This window comes from Neophocaena asiaeorientalis, unplaced genomic scaffold (assembly GCF_003031525.2).
Source record: "Neophocaena asiaeorientalis asiaeorientalis breed wild unplaced genomic scaffold, Neophocaena_asiaeorientalis_V1.1 scaffold546, whole genome shotgun sequence".
Classification (NCBI taxonomy): domain Eukaryota; kingdom Metazoa; phylum Chordata; class Mammalia; order Artiodactyla; family Phocoenidae; genus Neophocaena; species Neophocaena asiaeorientalis.
In genome coordinates this window covers 778,492-803,919 of record NW_020175442.1, presented here as the reverse complement: position 1 = coordinate 803,919, position 25,428 = coordinate 778,492, and the positions used below count along the sequence as shown (strand labels likewise).

Genomic DNA, 25,428 nt, shown 5'->3' with positions numbered 1-25,428 from the left:
ACACTATTTTAAGCATAAATGCTAATAATTTACATAGTCTAAATATAGGAACTATTCCTAATTTATGATCCAAGGATTTAGTAGTTGATTCTAATTCACCTTAAAAATCTTATGAAAAGAATGTGTACATGACATATATTGGGGGATAGCCATTTTCTGAGGGTAAAAAGTAAAGACATTTCTGCCTAGTGTCAAAAAACAGCATTCCATCATCATCCTTTGATAATACAATTAAACTAATTTTAGAATTTTAACTCCCTAATCTGAACATAGATATCTAAACAATCCCCCCAAAAGACTTCTCTATAAAATACTGAAAAGTAAGGTAGATCAATGACAGGTTTGAGTCCAAAAGAGCAATCACCAAATGCACAATTTTTACCTGAGGCTTGTTAGTACCTTGATGTACATGAAAGGCTTTTTTCCCCATGCCCCTCCCCACAAATATACAAGTCAGTATCGTGATTGCATACTTCTAATATTTTAAATAATCAGTCATGTTTAACATGGTCAAAATAATTAATTTTAATGATTATCGCTCAAAACAGAATTTATAACACTTTTGTCTTATTTCCGATGCTGTAAAACCACAAAGTGGAATGTGCTCAGTGGTATCAAAACTCTCTGGCCAAGAGTGCTTGTCAGGAATGTGATAATGAGAATGGCAAGTACAGTTGCTATGAAGTCTTGAGTGATGTTAGACTGCAAGGGTGGACCATCACAATTTACTCACAGGACTGCCATCAGGACCTGCAGGGCCTCTGTCTCCAAAGTCACCTGGAAAACCCTGGCCCAAAGAAAAAAGAAAGAAATGCTATTAAAGCCAAAATAGATAAAGAATTCATTTTTGCTGTGTTTTCTGATAAGGAACTTAGTAATAGGAAATATTTATTTCCTAACCTATAAATTATAGTGCAACAAAAATGTGTATTTGTTTTACATAACACTTAATTGATTTTAAGTACACTATTTCTATAGTTTATAAAATTATTTTACATGCCGCTCAATATATACAGAAAGCGAAGCTGGAGAAAATAGAAATTTGCTATCCATTATGTAAAGAATCACTGAATGAGAGGAAACAGAACCAAGATTTGCAGCTGACCAATCCATTAGTTTTGTGCACTATTTCTTGCTGTTCCTATACACACACCACAGAGAATGAAATGACTATTAATATTTAGCATATGCTTAGCACACTTACCTTGGCTAAAGGCTTTATACACATTATTATATATACACTACTTCATTTCATCTTCACAGTAGGTCAAATCAATGAGTACTAATATCCTCACTTCATAGTTGAGGAAGTTAAAGCACAGAGAGGTTAAGTCACTTGCACCCACTAATGTTGGGTGGGACTGAGCTTGGAATGCAGGCAGTCTGATTGCAGAGTCAGTGCTCGTTCTACCATGCTATATTAAATACTTTAACTCATCATTCCAAGATACAATACAACATGTAAAAACATCATTTAAGAAAAGGGAAAATGCGTATAAATATTGTAAATACAAAATGCAGTGAGATTGAAATATAAGCTTCCCAAAGGTCTATTGAGAATTCTACAGTAAAACTGTGAAGGACAGTAAATTAACACACTTCCTCATTATAAATTCTATTGTAAAATAACTCAATTACTCAGTTACTCTTGCTTTATATACTCAAAGTTTTTCTCGAGAGATTTACCACTGAGTTTATCAACTTCAAAGCTCCCTTTTTAAAAGGCTTCTTTACAAAATTCTTTATAATACTTATTATGAACACTTTGACAACACTCAGTTTTAAAAACTTTTAAGGCTAACAAAATAAAGTACATTATTAGATTTTTATAATCTTTTATTTAGGCAAGTCAGTATTAAATATTATGTGTTCAACAGACTGCCAATAATCACTCGTTCACTAGTATAAACACAAATGGGCTAAGTTGAAAAGATGGTTTAACAATGGAAAAAAAGATATGTTTCTAAGACATAGTTAACTCGTACTAGGAGTGGTTTTTCTTATTTTGTAATCAGAGGATAATGCAAAAACCATCTGTATAGTCAAACATATTGCAGCCATACCCCCTTCAAAGTCAGCTGAAATTCAGGCAGGCATTTTGCTCTCATTGTCCTTGGAAGTCAAATCCTGTTGACCATAAGCTCACAAATCTGCAATACATCATTCCATTCAGTATGAATTATTATGGGTATTTGAAAGTATTTGTGATACACAGGTAATGGAAAAAGTAGAAGAAAAATACTGTAATAAATCTGAAACATAAGAGATGATTGATTTTTTAGATGGGTCATAACTAGGTTTTCCAGAAACCCCAGTGAAATAAGAGAGAATGGGGGACATACTACATGATTCCATTAATGTGAAATGTTCAAAATAGGCAAATCTATGGAGATAGAAAGTAGATTAGTGGTTGTTGAGGCCTGGTGATGTGGTGAAGAATTGGAGAGTGACTGCTTACAATGTTGGGTTTCTTTCTGAGGTGATGAAAATGTTCTAAAATTAGTGCAATGGCTGTACAAGTCTATGAATATACTAATAACCACTGAATTGTACACTTTAAAGGGGTGAATTTTATGGTATGTACATTACATCTTAATATTAAGTTTTTCTCAAAAAACAAGGAAACAATTGGTCTGAACAAGGAGTGGGAGTGCTGAAAACATCTTTGGGGACTCACTCAGGATTGCCTAGAGAATGTGCTCTTTGGGACCGACTGGCCCCCCACCCTCATCCAGTGGGAGGAGCTGCTCTCCAGTTCAGCATCCCACACAACTAGTGATTTCTCCCTGCTAGGAGAAGGGAGAGAACTGTGATTAGTTCTCCACTTATCACAAAGCCTGTATTTTCTACAACCAGTATAAAAACAACAAAATAAGTACTTATTGATTTCGACTTCCTATTCTTTTGTTAGTTCAATAATACGTATAATAAATATTAGCTGTTCAACTTCACTTTGCCCCCGAAACAATTTAGTTGAACTGAGAATACACCTACTTTAACATTTTTTATGTATTATTTCTCCTCTCACTTTACTATGCATTAAGCAGTTCATTTTTAACTCTCTATTCTAGATATATCCTTTTGTTTTAACCCATCTTACATGTTGACCATTGTGTCATCAATATTTGAAATAATGCCTACATTTTCTTGTTTCATGAAATATAGTACAGTTAATTCCATAAAAAGCATCATTATATTTGGCTACATATTGGACATATATTTTCTTTTGAAGAAAATCACGCCAATGTTTTATATTGTTAAATATGTCACTGCTTGTCCAATGTTATTCAGTTGTTATTTCAATTTTGGCAACTATATGCATTTTTTTTTTTTTACTGCAGGTAAAGCTCTGAATTCCTTTAATAAAATAAACCTAAGTATTTGTGACCATATATCTTCATTGTAAAAAAAATGATCTTAAAGGTTGGTTGTGAAATAGGGAAGAGTAGTGACAAAACACTCTGTCTTCGAACTTGGAATACAAATGACACAGTTTCTACAATTTCTTTCTCCACTTGAAAGAATTTGTTGCAAAATGAAATACTAAATTTTCTCTCATATTTACTTAGTGGAAAATTATAACCCCTAATTTAATCAAACTGTGTTCTCTTAGAAATATCCTCCTACTACCAAAGGATATAATGCCCATTTTCCAGGATAATCATCCATAGGAAAGCTTGAGTTTTTGCCCTTTTTGCCCAACTTGTCAATTTCATGAATGTAATAATCATCTTCTCTGTCATACTGAGTGAAGTAAGTCAGACAGAGAAAGACAAATATCATATGATATCACTTATATGTGAAATCTAAGAAAATGGTACAAATGAACTTATTTACAAAACAGAAATCAAGTTACAGATATAGAAAACAAACTTAGGGTTACCAGTGGAAAGAGGGGAGGGATAAACTGGGAGACTGGGACTGACATATACACACTACTATATATAAAATAGATCATTAATAAAGACCTACTGTATAGCACAGGGAACTCTACTCAATACTATGTAATGGCCTATATAGGCCATTACATCTAAAAAAGAGTGGATATATGTGTACGTATAACTGATTCACTTTGCTATAAACCTGAAACTAACACAACACTGTATGTTGTGTCAACTATACTTCAATAACAAATAAACAAGTAAATAAATGGCATGCCAGAGTTGCATTGTTACTTCTGTGAACATAATTCTCTTTTTTACGTTTTCATTGTTTTGATCAGTTGTAAAATTTTATTTTGTAAAGAATATGACATTTCAGGGATTTCACTTGATCTCTTCAAGTTATGAATAATTTTCTTGCTCATTTCCACTGTTTGATCAATGTAGTGGACAGATTTTGAGGTGAATCGTAATGATTCCTGTTGCCCATATCTTTGTATGATACCCTCCCTCTGTGTGTGGTGGGACTATGACTTGCTTCTTTTAACAAACAGAATAGAGCAAAGGTAATGGGATGCCAATGATGTGATTATGTTATACTATATAAGAGTCCATCTTAGCAGCCTGAAGCTAGAGTCTTCCTGAGTTTGATGAAATAAGCAGCTGTGTTGGAGAGGCCACACAGCAGGGAACTGTGAACGACCTCTAGAACTGTGGACAGTCCATAGGACCTGAAGTTGGACGATAGCCAAAAGCCAGCAAAGAGCCAGCGCCTCTTAGTTCTACAACCTCAAGGAAATGAATTCTTCTCACAACCTGAATGAGCTTGGAAGTGAACTCTTCCCCAGTCAAGCGTCCAGATGATAATGCAGCAGCTGACACTTTGACTGCAGAAGACCTGGTTAAGTAGTATCTGGACTGCTGACTGATGAAAACTATGAGATTCATTAATGGGTGCATTTTAAGCTTCTAAGTTGGTGGTATTTGTTATGTAGCAACAGATAGAAAACTAATATAATTGGTAATCAAATCTCCTATAAATAAAGTCCTATTTGCAGAATTTACTATGTGGTAATGCTCAATGTAAGAGTACTCACACTGTTTCTAGATTTTAAGAATTTAAGGAAATAATCTTTTTGAAGATTTTCTACTGCTTTTAATTCTCTATTGAAAATTATAATCAATGAATAATCAATATTAAATAAATTTAAAATTTTATATTTACTTTAACATTTTTACTGTAATCTAATTAAATATCTTTTAAAAACTGCATAATTCTACAATATCCTATCCATCAAGCTGCCTACATAAACAATTTTTATCATGCTTCATGAATTTTGTTTCTATACCTATGATATACAAAATTTAAGAGTAATATGAATTGTTTAATAATACAAAATGTTTCTCAGTCTCTGGGAATTTCTCAGTCTCAGCTATTGCAAATATTGCACTAGTTCTACTACCTCTGAAGCCAAACACAAAGAACACAAAGAGAAGCAAGAAAATAGAAGGTTTGCATTACTTGAAGCAATACTTCATTATACAAGAGCTTATTTCATTCATACTAAAAGGAGAATTAGATAAGTAAATTCATCTTTCCTCAACCGAAGTGCTTCTACTGCCTGCTCAGTCCTCATCACAATCTCATTCCGTCTCTAATGTTGGCAGTGGTACCAGCTACAAAACTTCATGGCATTCAGATGTGAGGTTATAAGAAAGAGATGTGGAGAAGAATTTCTCTGAGCCTTGAACATTATTAAAATACTTTCATAGCCAGCCTCAAAGATGGACCCTCATGATTCTCACTACCTGGTATTAATACCCTTGTGTAGTGACCCCCCATTTTGACTCCTGGCTGGCCTATGTGACTAACAGAATACAGAAGTAACAGAATGTGACTTCTTAGGCTAGGTCATAAAAGGCACTATATCTTTCACTTTGCTCCCATGGACCACTTGCTCTGGTGGAAGTCAACAGCCATGCTGTGAAGACACTCAAGTTGCAATGTGGAGAGTTCCCCATGGGGAGGAAATGAGACTTCCCACCAGCCAGTAAGTGAGCCACCTTAATAGCAGATCAGCCCCAGTCAAGCCTTCAGATGACTGCAGTTCTGCCCAAAATCTTGACTGTAACTTCATATGAAACCCTAAGCTAGACCCACCCAAATAAGCCACTCCCAAATTCCTGACCCACAGAAACTATAAGAAATAATATATATTTATTATTATTGTTTTAAACTGCTAACATGGAGCAATCTGTTACAGAGCAATAGGTAACTAATACGTAATAACAAGAATGGATGTCTAGGATTACAGGTCATACAATGCCAATGCTAAGTGCTAAATCCTGAGTGATGGGAAAATCAAGAGTTTTTAAAATACATTTTATTTTGTTTGTGATGTACAGGGTCCTCTAAAGTGCACAGCCCAGATCAAGTTTCTCTCTTGCCTGGGTCTTATTGTACTGTTATCAAACACTAAGAACAAAAGAACTATTCTAGACTTGGTATGCCTGAATATATATGTGGTGTTAATATTGTAGACTACACACAGATACTATACTTGGTGGTATAGCTAAATATCAGGAAACAGTGGAAAACTTATTGCTTAGGGAGTCTAGTAAAAGAATTATTTTCCTAGTTCTACAAAGACAGTAGATAAACACTGAATATAAAATAACCAGAGAAACACAAGGACTAAAATAACCATAAAATACCGGTGACTATATTTATGGAATTAAAAAATAAAAGCATTGCAAAATTTTTCTGTTAAAGACTACAATTAACTATGAACACATTTTGCTCTTTCTAAAGAACAAATGTTTAGAAACAATACATTCAATCTAAAGTAGAGATAAATTAAAATTATCATAAAAGACATATATACTAAACAGGCATTAGTGATAAAGTAAACAGGCATTACCAATAAAAACAGAAATTCAACTTTTTCCAAGACGAAGCAATGAAAACAGAAGACTGCACTAAATTGTCTAGGACTAGACACACTAACATAAAACCCAGAGGTTAATTTTACACATGCTACACATGAATACATACTACTAGAAAATCCTGATACTTTAAAATCCTTCAAAGGGAAACACAATTATTGTAGGTAAAGGCTAGAGTGTAAAGTGCTCTGTGATAATCCAGTCTCTGACTCTTTCTTTTCCTTATAGGTAAGACAATTTGATCCACATTCCAAGGTCAACCATGTCCTAACAGTTGAGACTAATTTTAAACTTAGGTAGGAATTTAATGGGTTTTAGACAAATTCTTGGAGATTTGGCATCAAGTCAGGCTTGCTGTTAACCTAGCTGTGATCTGGGCCTCAGTTCTCAGGCTCAAGTTCCTGCCTTGCTCTTAAAGACTGGTTACCAGCTTGTACTCTAGTTCTGGGAATTGGACTCTTCCTTTTTCTTGTGTTCAAGAACCAGTTTTGCCACACATTATCCCTCAATCATAAGGGTCACGCCTCATTCTTGCCATTTTCCCACACTGAGAATACAAGCCAAGCCAAACCTCACTTCCATATTTGTACTCACATTTCCACACTCCTGATTTTGATAACCTACAAGACTCTCTTGAGTATTCCCTTACATTATCCACCCTGAAAATAAATGCCTGCCTGAATTCCCATTTGTTGGTGTCATATCTCTATGAAATCATGCTCTTCCTGAACTTCCCCAAAGTTATCAACTACAGTTCATTGGGCATCCCTCTTCTCAGTAACTGACCCAACCTTGAAGATGGGTTTAATTCAAAGGCTGGTCTCTTCATACATCTTGTCAAGCTATAGTTAGCCAAACATAGTTACTACAGATCATCCCAGTAAAGTAGAATCCAGAAAATACATTTTTCCTGAAAGAGGCAGAATCACTGAAAAATTAATGACAATATTTTGTAATGCTCTAGCAACAGTAGTTCTTTCTTCATGAATTAACTTCAAACTTTTCCTGGGACAAAGAAAACACTGTCTCCAAATTCTCCATAAAATGTATGTATTTGAAACACGGCTGTGCAATACGTATTTAAGATTGTTTGGGGCTAAAGATAGAACTAATAACAGATGTCTAACAGAAGGATTTTATATTCTGAAATTCTAACACTGGAGTTAGAAGCCAAAATACAGTTTACTTTAAATAGACTCTTCTAACAGAAAGCTGTAAGAGAAAAGGAGACACTCCTTTCTATAGTTGGAAAGGTAAACATCTCTGAAGTCCCGGTGCCTTAAGGGTTTTATTTTGTCCACTATTCTAAGGCTGCGATACTTTGATATTCATAGGAAGAAAACTGAGTACTCTTTTGCTCTTTGTCAAACTTCAAATATAATATGATTTGATTATTTATAATCTATTATTATCAGATCTGAAAAAGTCCTTAGAAAACCTGTGTATTCTGACAACAGTTTTTTAGGTACTGTTGAGAGTCAATCCAAATTTCCAATATCATGTTACCTTCAATCCTGGAAAAATCAGTTCTAGCAGAGATATTTTAGGTCGTGGAGCTACATAAATTTGCTTCAACTTACTACAAGAGACTACTGATTAAATCAATCTGTGAGCCCTGTAAAATGCTTTTTTAATAGCAGCTATAGAATTTCCTGACTGCACACTACAGAAGGAAGTTTGGAAACTTTGCATTAAAAAGAGAGCTACTTGGAATTAGTAACATATATAAAATATGAAGTTAACAAATACATATATATCCTCTTTCCCTGTGTCTTCCAGTTTTTTAAACAGCATTCTTCTTTTCTATTATAAATCAGCAGATGGTTTTATGCTTTTAAATAATTTGGTTCATATCATATGCTCCAAGAAGCTTCTCAAAGACAGTAAAACATGTAAAATAGGACAGGAGTTCTTTGGTATTTTAAAAACAGTCCTGACCAATAAAGATGGTCTACTACCTTGTTTTTAAGATCTCTAATATTAACTGACAACAAGGATTTTGATCCAATTGTGACATTATAGGGAGTGTAGGAGGGAAGAAAAGGAAGAGGTAAGAACTATAGTATCTCAATATCAAAAAGCATGAGTACACAAACACTGACTAATATGTAACTGATTACATAAGGCATTTTAAAATAATTGTGATTAGTGAGTACCTAATACTAAGATCCTAAAATCAAAAATAGCTTACAATACAATGAAGAAAACCACTTCTCAAATGTCAACAACCCAAGACTAAAGAACAAATGAATGTGTTAATAAAACTACTTTTACACAGTCTGATCCTAAAATATACCAAATTCCTAACAAAACCAGTTTTTTACTTTTCCTGGTTGAAGAAGCAAAAACACATTATGTGACAAATATTAACTGTTATCTGCAAACTCTGAATAAATATAATGTTTTATTTTGGGGAAGAAAGAGTTTTCTGGGAAGATTTAAAATGAAATAACTTAACACAAACATTAATGTAAAAAATACCAGTACAAGGCTAAATAATAAATAACTCAAACAACCAAAATAATATGTTATTTTAAAATGTATCCATTTTCAATAGCATTCACATAATATTTATACTGTCTAGGAGAGGATATCTCTTACCTGTAAGTCTATAATTTCATTAAAACAATATAGACATCACTAAGGAAGCTGGCTCACAACAACTTAATTCCATGCTTAGTGTTTAACTCAGGGAAATAAGTGATTCTTTGGCAACCAGTATGAGCATATGATTTATAGCAACATCTTCCCAAACTTAAGCTTAGTAATATTACTAACAATTTTGGACAGGACTTTGACTACTCCCCTATATATTTCTATGCTGCACAGGTATATGATGTCATGTCAATACATATACACTATCATATTTTTGTAAACTATTCACACCAAACATAGAGCTTTAGTACTCAGGTTAGAAACCAATACAGTAATCCAAAAAAGCTTATATTTATAGTGACCTAAACTTGGATTTTGAAGTTTTCTATGCCTACTACCTTCACTATTTTGACTATCAGAGTGTTTCATATTTTATAATACAGAAAGTGAAGTAATTTATTTTACCAGTTTCTGGCTTTAATTTCAGAGCCTCTAAAAATATAAGTGTAATATGTTACATAAAATTTAAGGAGTTATCTAAAAGGAATTACTATTATTCTACAAATCACATGTTACAATAATTATTTAAAACCGAATCATGTCCAACATGCACATGAAAAGATGCTCAATATGGCTAATTATTAGAGAAATGCAAATCAAAACTACAATGAGGTATCACCTCATACCAGTCCGAATGGCCATCATCAAAAAGTCTACAAACAATAAACACTGGAGAGGGTATGGAGAAAAGGGAACCTTCCTACACTATTGATGGGAGTGTAAATTGATGCAGTCACTATGGATAACAGTATGGAGTTTCCTTAAAGAGTAAAAATAAAGTTATCATATGATCCAGCAATCTCACTCCTGGGCATGTATCCAGAAAAGATTAAAACTGTAGTTTGAAAGGGTACATGTACCCCAATGCTCATAGCAGCACTATTTACAATAGCCAAAATATGGAAGTAACCTAAGTGTCCACTGACAGAGGAATGGATAAAGAAGATGTGGTGTGTGTATATATATATATACACACATATATATATATGTGTGTGTATATATATATACACACATATATTCCATTTTATATGGAATATATATAATATACACATTAATTATATATAATGGAATATTACTTAGCCATAAAAATGAATGAAATAATGTCATTTGCAGCAATATGGATGGGTACAGAGATTATCATATGAAGTGAAGTAATCAAAGACAAATATATGATATCACTTACATGTGGAATCTAAAAAAGTGATACAAACGAACTTATTTACAAAACAGAAACAGACTCACAGACATAGAAAACAAACTTATGGTTACCAAAGGGGAAAGGGGGAGAAGGGAGGGATAAATTAGGAGTTTGGGATTAACAGATACACACTACTATATATAAAATAGGTAAACAACAAGGACTTACTGTATAGGATAGGGAACTATTACTGTATAGGATAGGGAACTAGAGTGAATATCTTATAATAACCTATAATGGAAAAGAATCTGAAAAAGAATACATACATGTATAACTGAATCACTTTGCTGTACACCTGAAACTAACACAACACTGTAAATCAACTATACTTCAATTTTTAAAAGACTGAATCATATGCTATGCTCAAAGGCTGAGTAATTCTATCTACCTAAAATTTGAGGAAACAAGCTCATTTACAATGTAAGACTAATCAAATTAATTAAAGGGGAGTGGTGATTATAATAAAGTACATCTTAGAAATTCTAAGGACAGTAAATGAAATAACATGGATGGGATCCACATAGCTGTACCTTAATGAAGCACCAACCTACACTTCTAAATAGCTATGAAACCAGCAGAAGATTGGACCTAACAGTCTTTGACATATGCATAGCCAAAAATTTCTTAAATGGGTCCTTTTTATATTTCAGCATTTCCAGGTTTCTGTATTTTCTTTCACATGTATGGTTTCTGTCAGCTCTTTATGTTGGCCTGGATCCTTTAATTCTGCTTCCGTATTTGAATATCTACTTCATATATAACAACAAACAGTATACATAATTTAATAAATGACCAAGAGAAAAAGGCCATATTTGTGTTCACACACCTAATATCTTTCCACGTCAAAGAGAGTGGAAATGTTATCAAAAGATATTTTCCTTTTACTATTATTATAACAGTAATAAGTAACCATTCTTCTCATGGAATTTGAATCATCTAAATTGAAATGTGTCTCATGCCACATAATATCCCATAATAATATGTTTGCCCTTACTTAATGTCAAAGATATCTGAAGATGATTTTACTTATAATAAACATAACATGGTGGAGCATTTATGCATAGGATAATATTCTGGAACAGTCTCTGAGGTCAACCTGGGCATAATTTGACTTGTGGTTGTAACTGTATCTTAGTCTAAGTACAGTGATTTCCTCATAAACATGGTCAAATCATTTTGTGGTAAAAACGAGAAAGTACATATAGTATACATGACACAGTACAGCACTAGACAGATTTTTTTATAACACTATTTAGGAGAAATGGAATGCATGTGTTTTTCAAATATAATTTTTCTAAGATCTAAATCTATTACAAAGGGATATATCTTTAAAGAAATAAAACTTTACAAATTTTTTAATATAAAGAACAGTGCACTCAAAAAAAAAGAACCCAGTGATCATTCCATTCACTATCTTTCCACAGTTTTCTTGAACTCCTCTTTTGAACTCAATAGCATCTGTTGGATAATATTATAATTCCCTATGGAGTAAGAAACCAGAAGTTATCTATAAATTTCCATGGACGGTTTTACAGCTCATTATAGAGTAGGGAAGTAGATAATACCTATACATTGTCAAGATAAAGTTAAGGGACTTCTGTGGTGGCACAGTGGTCAAGAGTCCACCTGCCAATGCAGGGGACATGGGTTCGAGACCTGCTCCAGGAAGATCCCACATGCCGCAGAGCAACTAAGCCCATGCGCCACAACCACTGAGCCTGTGCTCTAGAGCCCACAAGCCACAACTACTGTGCCTGTGTCCCAAAACTACTGAAGCCCTTGTGCTCTAGGTCCTGTGTGCTGCAACTACTGAGCCCACATGCTGCAACTACTGAAGTCCACGAACCTAGAGCCCGTGCTCTGCAGCAATAGAGAAGCCACCACAATGAGAGAGCACGCGCACTGCAACCAAGAGTAGCCCCTGCTCGATGCAACTAGAGAAAGCCCACATGCAGCAACGAAGACCCAATGCAGTCCCCCCCAAGGAAAGATAAAGTTAATATCTATATAAGACCAGCTATATTAATAAATAAAGATGGTAGCTACTTAAGTGATATATCACAGAGACTCTGTGAAAATGTTTCCTCAGCAATGCCTAAAATTCCACCATTAAAGATTACTTATTCTGTCTTAAACTATACTTAAAATATAATTACTAATGGGTAAGGTAACACTTTAAGCACTGGAAATAATATAATAGCATAAATAAATTAATTAGTTCTTTTACTGACAGCATACTTTGGTAGGAGATGGATGAAAAAAATCAAGACATAGAATAGAGAACAAGAATAAAGAAGATGAATTTCACCTACTATCAATTTTGAGACAGCCCAATCTGCATATTTAGATTAGATATTTGACACATAAGAGAGGTACTTCTATTGGGATATGTGTAAGAGAGATAAAATGTAAAGAATATACTAACATTCAGAAGTATAATAGAGTGTAATCAAATGAGATGGCATACAAAATATTTAACAAAGTGCTTGAGACTAAAAATTGGTGATGATGGTAATGATGATGGTACAGTTTCTGCTGTTATAATTATTACAAGATTAACTTGAATGTTGAATGTAATTGCAAGAAAACAAAATGTTTGGCTTACTTTTCATTTCTTGACAGTTTTGTAAGTTTATCTTAATATGTTAAAATCTTTAAAGTGAAACCACTCCTATTCAACACAGTTTTGGAAGTCTTAGCCACGGCAATCAGAGAAGAAAAAGAAATAAAAGAAATACAGATTGGAAAAGAAGAAGTAAAACTGTCACTGTTTGCAGATGACATGATACTATACATAGAAAATCCTAAAGATGCCACCAGAAAATTACTAGAATTAATCAATGAATTTGGTAAGGTTGCAGGATACAAAATTAAAGCACAGAAATCTCTTGCATTCCTATGCACACTAACAATGAAAGATCAGAAAGAGAAATTAAGGAAACAATCCCATTTACCATCACAACAAAAAGATTAAAATACCTCAGAATAAACCTACCTAAGGAGGCGAAAGACCTGTACTCAGAAAATTACACAACAATGATGAAAGAAATCAAAGATAACATAAACAGATGAAAAAATATACCATGTTCTTGGATTGGAAGAATCAATATTGTGAAAATGATTGTACTACCCAAAGCAATCTACAGATTCAATGCAATCCTTATCAAATTACCAATGGCATTCCTCACAGAATTAGAACAAAAAATTTTACAATTTGTATGGAAACACAAAAGACCCTGATAGCCAAAGCAATCTTGAGAAAGAAAAATGGAGCCAGAGGAATCAGGTTCCCAGACTTCGGACTATACTACAAAGCTACAGTAATCAAGACAGTATGGTACTGGCACAAAAACAGAAATATAGATCAATGGGACAGGATAGAAAGCCCAGAGATAAACCCATGCACATATGGTCACCTAATTTATGACAAAGGAGGTAAGAACATACAATTGACAAAAGACAGCCTCTTCTATAAGTTGTGCTGAGAAAACTGGGCAGCTACATGTAAAAGAATGAAATTAGAACACTACCTAAGACCATACACAAAAACAAACTCCAAATGGATTAAAGAACTAAACGTAAGACCGGACACTATAAAACTCTTAGAGGAAAATGTAGGAAAAACACACTTCGACATGAACCACAGCAAGATCTTTTTTGACCCACCTCCTACAGTAATGAAAATAAAAACAAAAATAAACAAATGACCTAATGAAACTTAAAAGCTTTTGCACAGCAAAGGAAACCATAAACAAGATGAAAAGACAACCCTCAGAATGGGAGAAAATATTTGCAACCAAAGCAACAGACAATGGATTAATCTCCAAAATATACAAACAGCTCATGGAGGTCAATATCAAAAAAACAAACAACTCAATCAAAAAATGGGCAGAAAACCTAAATAGGTATTTCACCAAAGAAGACATACAGATGGCCAAGAGGCACATGAAAAGATGCTCAACATCACTGATTATTAGAGAAATGCAAATCAAAACTACAATGAGGGGGCTTCCCTGGTGGCGCAGTGGTTGAGAGTCCACCTGCCGGTGCAGGGGATATGGGTGCGTGCCCCAGTCCGGGAGGATCCCACATGCCGTGGAGCGGCTGGGCCCATAGGCCATGACCGCTGGGCCTGTGCGTCTGGAGCCTGTGCTCCGCAACGGGAGAGGCCACGGCAGTGAGAGGCCCGCGTACCATAAAAAAAAAAAAAAAACTACAATGAGGTATCACCTCGCACCAGTCAGAATGGCCATCATCAAAAAATCTAAAAACAATAAAAGCTGGAGAGGGTGTGGAGAAAAGGGAACCCTCTTGCACTGTTGGTGGGAATGTAAATTGATACAGCCTCTATGAAGAACAGTATAGAGGTTCCTTAAAAAACTAAAACTAGAACTACCATATGACCCAGTAATCCCATTACTGGGCCTATACCCTGAAAAAAACATAATTCAAAAGGACACATGCACCCCAACGTTCATTGCAGCACTATTTACAATAGCCAGGACATGGAAACAACCTAAATGTCCAATGACAGATGAGTGGATAAAGAAGATGTGGTATGTGCATACAATGGAATATTACTCAGCCATAAAAAGGGACGAAATTAGGTCATCTGTAGAGATGTGGATGGATCTAGAATCTGTCATACAGAGTGAAGTAAGCCAGAAAGAAAAACAAATATTGTATATTAACACATATATGTGGAATCTAGAAAAATGGTACAGATGAACCTATTTGCAGGGCAGTAATAGAGATGTAGACATAGAGAATGAACATGTGGACACAGGGGGGGAATGGAGAGGGTGGGACAAATTAGGATTGACATATATACACTACCATGGGTCAAACAGCTAGTGGGAACATGCTATAAAGCACAAGAAGCTCTGCTCAGTCATATAGCTGATTCACTTCATTGTAGGGCAGAAACTAACACAACATTGTACAGCAATTATACTCCAATAAAAAATAAAATAAGTTTATCACATTTTGGCCATATGTCATGAAAACATAAAGCATGTTCTTCTAAGTAGTGTGAGGTAGAAGACAGACAGCAGAAATATCTACGTAGTAAGGAAAAGGATCTTGGATTTACATTCAAAGGAGCTGGGCTCAATTCTTTATCACTTTCAACTATGGGATTCTGAGCAAGTATTTTAATGTCACTGAGCCTCGTTCTCCTCACCCATATAATAGTGTCACTGTCCTATTCTATCTTCAAGAAATATTGCAAAGCTCAAAGAATAAAATGCTTTAAAAGGATATTAACATTCTGGTGAGATTTGTAATCCTTTAGTATTATAATCAGGATTTTAATTATACACACCAAAGTTTTAGAAAAGCTGTTATTAGAGACAATTTTCTTCCTCACAGAGTAGAGAGCAGAGTATAGCACAGAATGTCTTACCCTAATAAATATCTTTGAATTGTAATAAAAAACAGCACAAGTGAAAAGCAGGTGGCTAATTAGCTATACCAACACAGCCAGGATAACCCGAGGATGCTTTTTCTGAACTACAGTTTTCTCATTTGTTAAATAATGGAGTATTAGATAATGTCAAAATTTCCTCCCATCTCTGAAATTATTATATTATCTGGAAGAATTTACTTCACTTGATTTTTTTTAACATGAAAATATAAGAAACTAGTTTCTGAGCTAACATCTGAAGCAGGCATTTTAAAAACCTCTAAAACATGAGGGTGAATAGTGCTATCATTAGTGTTTTACATTGTTCATGTATTTCCTGTGACATTTTAATTTTAGCACCTTGTCATGGGGATAAAGGTCTCTCCCACTGGTATATTAAATGGTTTAGAAGTGTTACATTTCGAGTTACTTTTTAATCTAAATACTCCTTCACATTCTCAGGTATTACGGGATAGGCTGTTAAAGTGGCAAATTTTAAACTCTGTTGAATGAGATGGATTGTGGATAACAAGAACAACTACATTTGTAGTCTAACAGGTGAGAAATATGCATATAATTAGATTATACTCCTCTAAACCGTACCTCATAAAACAAGAATCAAATTACCTGTCTTCCCTTAAGACCCCTCTTTCCACGGATCCCAGGAGCACCCTAGAATATGAAAAAGTCAAAAGTAAATATTTGTTCTCTTCTTCGATTGGGTTGCTTGGTTTTTTGATATTGAGTTGTATAAGCTATTTATATATTTTGGATATTAACTCCCTGTCAGTCATATTATTTGCAAATATTTTCTCCCATTCAGTAGGTTGTTTTTTTGTTTTGTTGATGGTTTCCTTTGCTGAGCAAAAGTTTTTAAGTTTAATTAGGTCCCATTCATTTATTTTGGCTTTTATTTCTTTTGCCTTAGGAGACAGATCTAAAAAAACATTTTATTTTTGCATCTGTGATTTATGGCAAAGAGTGTTCTGCTTATGTTTTCTTCTAAGAGTTTTATAGTTTCAGATCTTACTTTTAGGTCTTTAATCCATTTTGAGTTTACTTTTGTATATGGTGTGAGGAAATGTTCTAATGTTCTTTCACATGTAGCTGTCCAGTTTTCCCAGCATCCAAAGAAGACATACAGTGGGCTACCACGCACATGAAAAGACGCTTTACACTGCTAATTATTAGAGAAATGCAAATCAAAACCACATGAGGTATCACCTCAAACTTGTCAGAATGGCTGTCATCAAATAGAACACAAATAACAAATGTTGGCGAGGATGTGGAGAAAATGGAACCCTCCTACACTGTTGGTGGGAATGTAAATTGGTGCAGCCACTATGGAAAACAGTATTGGTGTTCCTCAAAAAACTCAAAATAGAACTACCATATGATTCAGCCACTTCACACCTGGGTAAATATCTGGGAAAAATGAAAACACTAATTTGAAAAGACTCAGGCACCCTGATGTTCATAGCAGCACTATTTACAATAGCCAAGATATGGAAAGCAACCCTAGGGTCCATCAACAGATGAATGGATAAATATATCCATACATGTGTATATATATATACACACACATATGGATATATGTGCTTGTGTATATACACACACACACGCATATACACATACACACAATGGAGTATTACATGCCCATAAAAAATGAAATTCTGACATTTGCAGCAATGTGGATGGATCTAGAGAATATTATGCTTAGTGAAGTAAGTCAGAGAAAGATAAATACTGTGTGATAATTCCACTTATATGTGGAATCTAAAAAATGAAACACACAAATATATATGGCAAAACAGAAACAGACTCACAGATACAGAAAACAAACTAGTGGTTATCAGGGGGGAGAGAGAAGGATTGAGGGGCAAGATAGGGGTATGGGATTAAGAGATACAATTTACTATGTTTAAAATAGATAAGCAACAGGGATATATATTCAACAGCACAGGGAATTATAGTCATTATTTTTTAATAACCCTTAATGGAGTATAATCTATTAAAATACTGAATCAAGATGCTGTGTACCTAAAATTAATATAATATTGTAAATCAACTATACTTCAAAAAAGTAAATATTTGTTGAATCAATTAATGAGTTATTTTTTCTCAACCATCAATTTATGAAGTATGCCAAAGGGAAAAATAAGTTATCCTTTAAACTGGTGTGATATTCAGAAAAGCTTCAATGTATTATTTTAACTCAAGTGGCCCCTTTCCTTCTTCATAACAAAAATTCTGATTTTATTCAGAAATCCATCCCATCTGTATTTCCAAATGGGATCCTGCCATTCCTCTGGTGATAGTTATTTGTCCAGAGGTGGCATGCAACCAAAGTTGGTACAACCAGACAAACAGGAAGTCTTATTTTCTGTACCCAACAGACAATTACCTCCTCTCTGTCTCCCTGTCTCTGGCTGGACATAAACAAAGACATATTTAGCCCTTGCACTGGGAATCTTGCAATCATATGAGAAACCAGCCTTAGGATAAAGCCAGCATTAGTCAAGGCAAAGCAGAGAGAAGGATAATGATATCACTGTGCTCAGGACCATATTGTGCCTAGATCCCACCTAACCTATGGGTTTCTGGTCATAAGAAGCAGCTGTAGGGCATAGTACTTAAGTACTCAGTCTTTGGAGCCAGAATATCTATGTTCAAATCCTGGCTCTGCTCTTACTACCTATATACAGTCTTAGGTAAGTGTGTCTCTCTGTATGCCTCATTTTCTTCATCTATAGTGAGAAAAATAATACTACCTATCTCACTGGGTGTTGTGAGATTAAAGGAGCTAATTCGTATGTGGTATTTGCATAGAGCCTTGCATATAGATGTAACCATTCAATAAATCATTTGCTGTTATCATTATCATCATTTATTTTAAATTTCCTCATTTTGAAGCCAATTTGAAATGGGATCTTCTGTCACTTGCAGTCCAAAGTGTACTAACTGATAAAATCCTTTGAGACTTATAATCACTTTTATAAGCCTTAGGGACTAAGAAATATGTCAGAACCATGTAGCTTGGGGTTTTTGTATATACAGACAAGTTAGCAGATATCAATGGTTAAAGTAATCCGTTTACTTCAATTCAACAGTGTTTAATAAATATTTATCTAATATTCTCTATTGAAAAAAGAGTCCAAAGATGAGCAATATGACTCATTTCATGAGGGTTTCATGCATCTTTACATAATATAGCCAAGCATTTAAGAAAAATAATTATTTTCTAAAACTTTAGTAGCTTCAGTAAATCTCAGCAGAAAACCTAAGGATAGTGCAGATAGAATTATATAAGAACTTTTTCATATATACATGCATGTGTATATTATTGACTTCCAGAAAGAACTTTTTCTTCCCATTTGTTTTCAGGAGTGATTAGAACATTATTTTCTTTGGCTTTTCTCTACTTAAATATTTCATAACATAATAAGACCACCCAGTTAGCTATACTATTCACGGTTTTAGTGAGAATTTTGAAGTAGCCTAATAATATTAGGACATGGTACCTATAATAGGCAGAATATCACAAAAGGGTCTCATATTTATGATTTGAGACAATCTTGATATATTCATATAAACTAGTCGAAATTACTGAGTATGATTATAGGCATTGTGCCTATTGATAGCCAGTGTCACAGGGATCCTTGAATTCAAGATGATGACATTTTGCAAGGACACATAACTTTCGTTTATTTATTACATCAGTTACTAGAAATAACTTCATTCCAACAGGTCAGGGAAGGATTGTATCATAAGCAGCACAGTAATTAACAATGTAAACTATATATACTCCTTTGGGTCTATAAGAAGCAGTTCAATTCTTTGCATGATAGATTGGAAACATCATCTGTAAGTCTGCTGTATTACATAGTAGTTAAGTGGCTTAGTTGTAGGATCACACTGAAGATATTGTTTGCAAGTGAAAGAAATGACCTGTGCGCTCACCACAGGAATATCTTCACCTCTTCTCACCATAGACAACTAAACATTTTGATTGTCATTACAGCACATGTAAACTCTGAATGTTTCTTCTCTGTGGAGGCATTCACAAGTAACTACAAGAAAATGTGATTTAATTCACTCACTCAAAAAACTATACATTTGAAATATTCATCTAGCAAAGAATGATCAGATTTATTTTCATTTGCAAAAATCAGTTTCCAGACATGAAAAAAAATTTGCCCGAACAGCACTTGTATAATAATAGAGTTAAATGCTAAATTTGGAATATGATTGTTTTCAAACCTGAGAATATGCTAATATTGTTTGATTCTACTTTTTTTTAAATTAATATTGACAGTGTAGATGAAGAAATGCAGCTAGAAATCACTGAACCGCATATGGCACTGAAAACTAGATATGACGAAGATGGAACGCCAGAACTCTGTATGTACCTTCGTTAATTTTTATAAGTATAACAAAATATTTGGCAAAGATTCTACTTTATTCACAAGTACCTACATTTATGAACAGCTATCTTCCACTATTAAACAAACAAATATATCTTTTGAAGTTGATTTATTACACATTGCATTGTAAAATACAAACCCTGCCAAGAGTTTCTACTCAAATTAAAGATCAACTACAAAATAAAATTTTCATAATTAGATAATATCAATTTGTGTTTTTTAAAAGTTAAATTTAAAGTTGCTAACCATAAATATTTATATCACCTCACTTACCTAGAACACAATTCAGTAAAATTTAAGAGAGTTTAATTATAATTCTGGTAGGTGACTTTTCTTAAAGCTGGCTTGTTTCACTGCCCGACATCTGGGTTTATGAGCCCTGTTATACTTTATCCTAAGTATATCACGTTAGAAATAATATTTGAAGGAAATAGACTTACTCTTTCTCCTTCAGGTCCCAGTTGTCCTACTTCTCCAGGAGAGCCAATGAAACCCTTAAAGTAAGCAAATAATCTTTGTATTATCTCACTTAAATATTCACCCTGTAAATAATTCTAAATAGAGATACTTAAAATTTATTCCTAGTAATATGAAATTATAAGGCATAACAGTTTGGATAATCTTGTGTCTTTTCTTCTAGAAATTACAGTTCAATCTTTTCATTAAAAAAAAAAGTAGGAAATGTAACTTAAGGCATAGTGGCTAATAAAAATCAACAAGCCCAAAATTCTTTTCTACATTGAATATTACAAAGGGCAGAAGACACAGATATACAATTAACTAAATTGTAAGGCAGAATGGAGGTATCCAAGAAAAAGAAGTATGGAGGAGGAAGAGATTCATTCCAATGTGGCAGGAGGTAAAAGCAGTCAGAGGAGGTTTCAAAGGAGACTGGCACTTGAGATAGGCCTGTGGAGTAGATAGAGTCTTGATAAGCAGAGGATGGAGAAAGAACGCTCCAACCAGCACTACAGTAAGCAGAGACAAGATAGAGAGGACTTAGGGAGCGTTTGTAAATGGTTAACTGACAGTTTCTTACATGTAAGATGCTTTGGAGAGAAGCAGACCCATTGTGCCCTCAGGGAGATTCCAATAGGTCTGAGAAACAAGGAGTAAAATAACAATTGAAGCTACTTTATACTACCATACTTTAGTTAGATCTCACCTGTGGCAAATAATAACCTGTTTCATCAATTTAATAAAGTGTATAGTAGTTTAGAGAATGGATTAAGGAGAGCCTTAAATTTCAGACTAAGAATTTTAGACTTTATAGTTTAGATTAAGAAGCTACTGGACTTTGGGGGAGTGTGGTAGTGCCCTGATGTTAAGCTGTTTTTCTAAAATATTAATCTGTGGACAGGATACAGAATACACCCAAGACAGGAAACACTGAATGTAGGAAAATGTGTTAGAATGCTGTTTCAATGGTCCAAATTTGAAGGAATATGAGTCTGGGTCACTCATTCACAAAACATCATTTTAGTGCCCACTGTGTGCCAAGAATTGGAATTATAAAAATGAATATGAAAATCAGTGCCCTCAAGGAGTTCATAGTTTATTAGGAAAAAGAGTCATACAATTGTAATATCATAAGATAATTGTGACATGATTATGTGATGTGATAAATACAAGATATAGAAGCTTTGAAGGCAGAATGACCAACTTTGCCTAGAGGGAAGATTTAGGAAAGTTTTACAGAGGAGGCAACATTTAAGCTGAGTCTTGAAGGAAAGGAAAGGCATTTTATGCAGGGCTAACAATGTGTCATCAATCAATCAATCAATCAAAATAAAATGACATGGCATTTTCACAGAATTGCAAATAGTTCTGCGTGATTGGTAGGCAAGAGTGGGGGTTGGAAAGGCAACAGTGGCTACATCATGAAAAGTCTTTTATGTGATGATGGCAAGTTTGGGATTTATACTGAGCATTCAAAAAAATTTAGACAGAGTTTTGATATAATCAAATTTGCAGTTTATAGAATTCATTTGGATTACAGTGGTTCAACTGGTCTTTGTATCTATCTCTAGGATTGAGGCAAAGATGATTCTAAGGTTTATACTGGACTGATAAGCAAATGGTAACCACTGATAGAAATATGGAAAACAAATAGGAAAGCTAATAGTTTAGTAGAAAGAGGATGAGTTCTGTTAGTCATTTTGAGATTGTGGTGATGATGCATTTAAATTTAATTATCTTGGCAAGGAGGTGGAGATGTGGGACTCATAGAAAGAGCTCATACAGTGATGTAAGATTTGAAGGGCAGATGGGTCAGAAGACTTAAGGGTAGAATAGAGCTCTTAGGAGGAAACAAAGAGAAATTTCCCTGAACCACTGAGAGGCTGAACTGGATGGAGATGGGAGAAGAAAAATGGTTTTATGAACACAGAGGAAACCCAAGGTATAAAAGAACTTGAAGAAGAGATACAGGAGGCCATTTTGACTAAATTCGGAAATAAAGTCTACTTATTTTGACTTAGAGAATGGGTGCCTTTTCAGAGTAAATTTTTCCATAATAGTATACATTAAGAAAGAACTCAGGTTTTGAAAAAGTAAATGTCATTTGTACACCTAGAACAGCTTTATTCACAATAGCTAAAAGGTGGAAGCAACCCAAATGTTCAACAGATGAAAAGACAAACAAATGTGGCATATACATACAATGGAATATTATTCAGCCTGAAAAAGTAAGGATATCTTGACGCATTCCACAAGGTGGATGAATCTCAAAGACAATCATGCTAAGTGAAATAAGCCAGTCATAAAAGGATAGATATTATATGATTCCACTTAAATGAAGTACATAGAGTAGTCAAACTCATAGAGACAGAAAGTTGAATGGTTGCCAGGAGCTGGGGGGAAGGGAGAATGGGGAGTTACTGTTCAATAGATATAAAGTTTCAGTTTGGAAAGATGAAAAAGTTCTGGAGATGGACGGTGGTGATGGCCGCACTGCAATGTGAATGTACTTATTGCCTCCCACTATGGACTGAATGTTTATGCCCCCTCAAAATTCAAACATTGAAGCCTAATCCCCAAAACGATGGTATTTGGAGGTGGGACCTTTGGGAGGGAATTAGATCATGAGAGTAGAGCCCTCATGAATGGGATTACTGCCCTTCTAAAAAGAGATATGAAAGAAATATGATTGCTCTCTCTGCCACATAAGGATACAGCAAGAAGGTAGCAGTCTACAAGCCATGAGGTGGGCCCTCATGAAACACTGGATCTGCCTTCCCAGACTGAAGAACCGTGACATATAAATGTTTGTTGTTTAAGTCACCCAGTCTATGGTAATTTTTATTATAGCAGCCTGGACTATGACACCAGTGAACTTACATTTAAAAATAATTAAAATGGTGAATTTTATATTAAATATGTATTACCACAATATTTTTTTTAAAAGTAAGTGTCTCAGGAATCATTTTCAAGTTCCCTGGAATAAGAACTATGGGAAGCATTTAGTTCCTGAGGGTGAAAGCTAGTTGGGTGTTACCACAGTAAGACAAGCACTTTTCTTCGACAAGGAAAAACACCTTTAAAACTCCTATGTTCTACAGAGTGTATGAATGAATAAGCAAAACATAAAATAAAAGAGAAAAATAGTTTCCTTCTAATTAACTTTAATGATAAAACATCTATAATTTGTTTGCTTGAAAGCCAAGCATCTGAAGGATGGAGAAGGTTTCTTTTAAAATGAAGCATCCAAAAGTATTTCTGATACCAAAACATTTACAATTATGATGACAAGCTACATGTACTTTCAGAAATATCAACTACAGGTGGCCTCAAGTTTAAAAACAGTTAACTTCTGTTTTAATATACACAAATGGAGTTTTGCTTATAAATAAAAAGAGCAAACACCCTAACTGATGTACACTTCTCAGTAAACTAAATACTCAACTGAAGACTCAGGAGCTAAACCTCTACTCAACAAAGTCTGCACAGAGTACCAGCACAACATTTTACAAGTAAAGATACAGGCTCCGGACGCGCAGGCTCAGCGGCCACGGCTCACGGGCCCAGCTGCTCCGCAGCATGTGGGATCTTCCCGGACCGGGGCACGAACCCGTGTCCCCTGCATTGGCAGGCGGACTCTCAACCACCGTGCCACCAGGGAAGCCCACAAGTAAAGATTTTAAAGGGAACAATGCTATGAGTAATTACGTAGGTGTTTCATAAAGGTTTTTTGATAATTATTATGCTGATTCTAACAGAAATAAAATGTCAGCTGCATCCACCAAAGAAATCATATGGGGTTGTGGTCATTCTCAAAACACTACCACTAAATTGGAGTTTAGTAGGTAATGAAACAAGGAACATAAAAAATAATAAGGGACTTCCCTGGTGGTCCAGCAGTTAAGACTCCACGCTTCCAATGCAGTGGACTCGGGTTTGATCCCTGGTCAGGGAAGTAAGATCCCACATGCCATACAGCCAAAAAATTAAAAAAAAAAAATTAAACAAAAAGCACATATGTGTTTGCTTTTTTGGACTGAAGGTTGTATATCCAGGTAGAGGCAATTTTGTGTCACCAGCAGGGCCACTAAAAGGTCGGGGGAGGCCTACATACTTCTACTTTTTGAGCCACCTAGCACGTTATTACACAAAGAAACACCAAAGGAGGGTTACAAAATGATTTATTTTAAACAGTTACATTTTTTAAATAATTATCTTAACACCAAAAAATGCAGTCAAACAATGGAGCCAGTCAAAAGGTAATTTATCATGATTTATAAAAATATTAATTCATATTGTATAGCATGTGGTATAGACCAGTAACAGGACCCAAATTAAATGAAAAACAATCCTGTCAGTGTGATTTTATGATTTTTGTCTTTTTAACCATATTTGGAGTTAATGTCTAAAGTCTACATTTGAGACTCTTCGTGAATATGAAACATAGAGAAGTGAATCTTC

General features: G+C 34.5%; 1 protein-coding gene across 1 annotated transcript in view; it reads right to left on the bottom strand.

The window, feature by feature from the left end:
* Positions 1-25,428, bottom strand: part of COL24A1 (collagen type XXIV alpha 1 chain) — a 377,122-nt gene that overhangs the window by 278,190 nt on the left and 73,504 nt on the right. Inside the window, exons 11-13 of the mRNA XM_024767884.1 lie at positions 20,949-21,002; positions 16,712-16,756; positions 734-787 (exon numbers count right to left, since the gene is read on the bottom strand). Of these exons, the coding sequence (XP_024623652.1) occupies positions 734-787; positions 16,712-16,756; positions 20,949-21,002 (153 nt within the window). The remainder of the gene's footprint in view (positions 1-733; positions 788-16,711; positions 16,757-20,948; positions 21,003-25,428) is intronic.